Source organism: Pterocles gutturalis, unplaced genomic scaffold (assembly GCF_000699245.1).
Source record: "Pterocles gutturalis isolate BGI_N339 unplaced genomic scaffold, ASM69924v1 scaffold41855, whole genome shotgun sequence".
In the NCBI taxonomy this organism is placed as follows: domain Eukaryota; kingdom Metazoa; phylum Chordata; class Aves; order Pterocliformes; family Pteroclidae; genus Pterocles; species Pterocles gutturalis.
Genome location: NW_010139769.1, coordinates 8,261 through 12,814, shown reverse-complemented (window position 1 = coordinate 12,814; position 4,554 = coordinate 8,261). Strand labels below are relative to the sequence as shown.

General features: G+C 54.9%; 1 protein-coding gene across 1 annotated transcript in view; it reads right to left on the bottom strand.

Moving 5' to 3' along the window:
* Positions 1-862: 862 nt before the first annotated feature.
* Positions 863-4,554, bottom strand: part of PIGO (phosphatidylinositol glycan anchor biosynthesis, class O) — a gene marked incomplete at its 5' end in the record, with an annotated part of 11,947 nt that continues 8,255 nt past the window's right edge. Inside the window, 5 exon segments of the mRNA XM_010083433.1 lie at positions 863-983; positions 1,593-1,663; positions 2,455-2,657; positions 2,957-3,160; positions 3,687-4,554. The exon segment at positions 3,687-4,554 is cut by the window's right edge and continues 29 nt beyond it. Coding sequence (XP_010081735.1) covers positions 863-983; positions 1,593-1,663; positions 2,455-2,657; positions 2,957-3,160; positions 3,687-4,554 — 1,467 coding nt within the window.

The window sequence follows — 4,554 nt, the reverse complement described above, 5'->3', positions numbered from 1 at the left end:
AACAGCCAGCATCTGGCAGCACGTGCTCAGGAAGAGATCAAAAGCCCCAGGTGCTGCAGCCCAGCCCAAGGGGACAACAACAGGCCGAGAACCCAAGTGGAAAGTTTCTTGATCTTGGACACAGTTCTCCCTGCTACCACTCCCCCAAAAAGCTAAGCCTGCTTCAGGCTGTAGGAGGCAGCCCAGAGTGCTCTCTGCTGCCCTTTGCAGGGCTGATGAAGACCAGGAAAATGGGAGTGAGTGTAGGGCAGGAGGGGCCTCACTGCAGAGCAACTAACTGACATTACAGAGGAGCAGCTGCCACCAAGACCCCAGAAACCATCTGCATGCATAACCATGTGCACTTTGATTCCAGCATAAAAACTGAGCACACAAAGAGAAGTGGTGCCTGCAGGACCCTCCCTCTCCTCTCTCCCTTCTGTCCCCTCCTCAGCAGGCCACTTCCTGTAAGTCACTGTCTCTGCACAGGCAAGGTGACACCCTGCTGGCCACTGAAGCCGACCAGCTCACAGTGGGGACAGTTGTCAGCAAAGTAGCAGCAAGACCCCTGACTGGTGTTTCTCCAGAGGAGCACTTCAAGACTCTTGCTTCTTGGGCTCCTGCAGGAGAGTCCTCCTGCTGCCAATACGTGCCTAGCTAGAGCTCTGACATCCCCTGCTGAGAAACACCACCACAACGAGTGGGTAACAGTTGGCTCCGGTCCCTAGGTGCAGCGCTGAGTCAGGGAGCTGGGGATAATCTCTGACTACTGTCGGCAGGCACTCATTGCTGGTGGCTCATGTATCTCTCCCAGTCCCATGGAGGCAGGGAGACAACCACAGCCTTCGCCGATGAGCAGGTCAGGTTCCCCACATCGCCGATGCTACCTGAGCTGAAGCTGGCTGAACCAGGTGCTGACGGCACAGTCCACACGCATCACCAGGGAGATCCCCAGCAGAAGGCAGATGCTGCTCACCACGAAGCCCAGAGACTCAAAGAGGAACCTGCAGGCACAACAGACGCAGTAAGGATCTCACAGCCACTGTGCCTGCAAAGACAGGCTGCTGCCCTCACTCCCAGCAGACTGATTTTCCTGACAGCAAGAGGCTGGTAGCACTCCAGATCCTAAACCCTGAATTACATTAACACTGCAACAGTTGCTGCCTGCAACCTGGAAGCCAAGCACGCCTCTGGTTTAGAGGCTGTTCAGGACAACACCCAGGTGGGATTTTGAATCTCTCAGAGGCCAAGGCCACCCCCCACTCCTACTAGCCCAAAGGTTTGCTAGTTTACCATTTCTGGGTTTACCATTTCTGGTCTGGTATCCCCACCTTTGGCTCTCTGCCCTGAATATTCTTAGCTTCCAGGTGGGCCCTGTGTGTCCTTGGAAATCAGGATAAGGAGAAATTTCTATGCTCTAGCTCGAGTCCAATTTCTGAACTTGAAGCAGAACTTGAACCAGAACTTGAACAGACATCCAACAGCCTCTACCAGGTAAGAAGTCACACAGGGTCGATCACATGGCCTTTTCCATCATTATTGTCTAAGAACTCTAGACAAGGTGTCAGGAATATGAGCCCTAACCCCGCATCAGAGCAACTTCTGGGACTTACTTTGGGGCAAAGACCTTCCAGACCATGAGATGTCTCCTGAGGACCATAGCTGCACAAACACAGGCCAGAAGCTGTGGGGGAGATAAGGAAAACAAGCTGCAATTCATGCTGGTGAGCCATCCTGAGCACTATGTTCACTTCTGAAGGCAGTACTAAACTGCACACACCTGAAAGGCTGGTACAGTACACATGAGAAATAAGCATCCCAAAAAGGATTCCCTTTGTCCTCAAATCGGGAAACACAAACAGCTCGGGGTACACACAGGGGCCAGGCTGGGCTAACTGTGCCAAAACTGTGCCCAAACTGTGGCTAACCTGATCTAATATTTCACTGAGAGGGGCACTCCCACTCTCCTGCTGCAGGGCCTGCCCCCTCCCTCTCACTGTCTCTGGTCTGACCACACAGGAGAATTATTTGAAGGGCTAAACCCCAGAAAGCTATTAACTTCTTTCATGGGACTAGATTTCTGATGCTTAGCTCCCTACATCACCACAGCACAGGATCAGATGAAAACCAGAGCTGTTGCAAAATAGACAGGCATGGTCAGGAAGAGGGGGGAGCAGGATTACAACCCTCTAGTTTCTGAACAGACGTTGCCACTCCAGGCAGATGGGTATGAAAAGCACCCTAATCAATACTGAGGCTTCTGCACTGGAGCCCTTCCCAAAGCACAGAGCAAATGGCATGGCTGAGAAGAAGGACTGTGCAGCTGCTCTTCCACCTGCATCCAGATATACCAGCCCACAACCTGCCTGTGCCCTGGCTGACGCCCTTCGCTCATCAGATTGCCCCACGGTTCTCACAGCACCCCAATTTCCTCTTGGTCAACCTTCCCCACAGCCATCCTGCCTCTGCCAGTACCTGTGTCCCAAGGACAAAGAGGTACTTCAGCCCCAGCTGCAGCAGAGCAGCAGAGAACTTCTCCGGGGACTCCCGCAGCCTCATCTCCATCATGTGCTCCTCCACCTCCTGCAGCTCCTCCTGGGGCTCCTTCTTGGGCTTCTTCTTCTGTGAGCTGGGCATCTCACAAACAAAGGGCCAAAGCAGGAGCAGAGGGCAGCCGACTACCTCAAGGACAAAGGCACATGAAGTTACTGGAGCCCAGGAGGTGAGGAGCAGTCTAGGCTCTGCCACCATGCCCTGGACGTGCAGGATGCATATACCCCAGCTCCAGTTTGCTGGTCAGGCACAACTGCATGGAGGCTGCAGGCCACAGGCAGCTCTGTGGCCCCAGAAGGGAACAGCAAGGATGCTGCTGTTCAGCTGGTGCAAGAGCCTTCACTGCCTCACGCTCAGCCTGCAGGCCTCCAGACAAGGCAAAACAGTGAGCCACATCTGCTCAGGCTCAACAGAATTGATTTACCTGCAAAGAGGATATGGGAGGCAAAGGTGTTGGCGCCCACAAGGACAGCAGGCAGGAGGTTCGTGCTGTGGTCAAGGTGGAAACCCACAAAGGCTGCGTTCCAGTGGATGGCCGGGAAGATGGGCTGGTGGCCTGTGGAATAGAAGAACTGGGAAGCAGCAAGGAGCCAGGAGATGACTGCATACCAGGGCACCGAAAAAAGCTCTGAGAGATTTTGGGAGAGAGAGACAAAGAGAAAGAGAGAGAGGGAGAGGGAGATCAGCATTGAGGAACAAGACACATCCATGGTCAAAAATAGCCTATTGGGTTTTCTTCCAGGTTCCCTTTCCACACTTTCTGACACACAGAAACCAGTCAGGCTGCCACCAGAGGACACAGTGAGGTTCCAGGCATTCCCTCTGCTGCTCGCGCTGCTACTGGACTCTGTCAACAGCAGTGGGGTTCAGTGGCTGCTTGCACCCTGGGGAGAAGGGATGGATATAGAGCCCCCTTCCCTGACACAAGGAACACCTCCTTCTCCCATGTTGTAACCCTGCTGCAGGCATCTCACTTCTATTAAAGGATTTAAGCAGCTCTAAAAAAGCTAGGAGGATCCCCTGAGGACCAGTGCACCACCATTCCTCAAGAGCAGAGACTGGACCCTGCCTCTCCCACCGGAAATAAGACAAGGTCGCTGCAGATAAGGCCCCAATCACACATCCAGAGGATGCTCTACTGAGCCCTGACTCACCAGCATCTCCAGCAAGGCCTCTGGCACGTGTGTGGATGTGCAGCAGCACGAAGGCTTCCAGGAAGAGGAGAAGAAAGGCAAGGCTCAGCCGCTCACTGTGCAGAAGCATCAAGAGGAAGCCCAGCAGGGTGAGTGCTATGACCAGAGCTGCCGAGTACACACTGCCCAGCCCGTACGCGGCAACGGTGGCCTTGCAGCTGCCCCCCTCCAGACGGCTCCTCTGAGACTCCTGCATCCTCTTGTAGATCTGAGGGATGACGTGGAGGAAGTCGACTTCAGAGGTGGGAACCCCCAGGTAGGGAGTGACGATGGATCCTGCTGACTCCCGTGTGTCCTTCGCAAACACTGTCACGGGATTGCACAGCAAGAGCAGCAGCCCCACAGACGCCAGTCCATAGACAGCCCAGGGAAAGGCAACAACTGCCACCTGCACCAGCTCCTGCAGCTTGCCAAGAGAGTCATCAGCACTGGAGGCAACGGCCCAGTAGCATGCAATGCAGAGGACCACCAGCGGGAAACCCCAGCGCACAAAGAGCACGAGGGGGTCCGAGCTGTTCAGGTTGCCATAGTGTCGCAGCCAGCTCCGCACTGCATAGACCAGCCCGGCCAGCAAGGCCACACAGAGGAGGTAGAAGAGGTTCTTGTCCCGTGTGTTTCTCAGGCTGGCAAGGGGGGAGAGGAAAAGAGAAGGCCGGCACTGAGGGATTTCTTCACGGCACTGGTGGAAGAAACCGGAGAGGCGCACACAGACCAGGAGCACGGCCACGAGGCATAGCAGATACCAGATCTCTCTCCGATAAGAAGAAAAGCCAAGTAGCTGCTGCTTGGGGCCTTCCGGCAGAGTCAGGCGACCGTTCCAGTGGAGCCT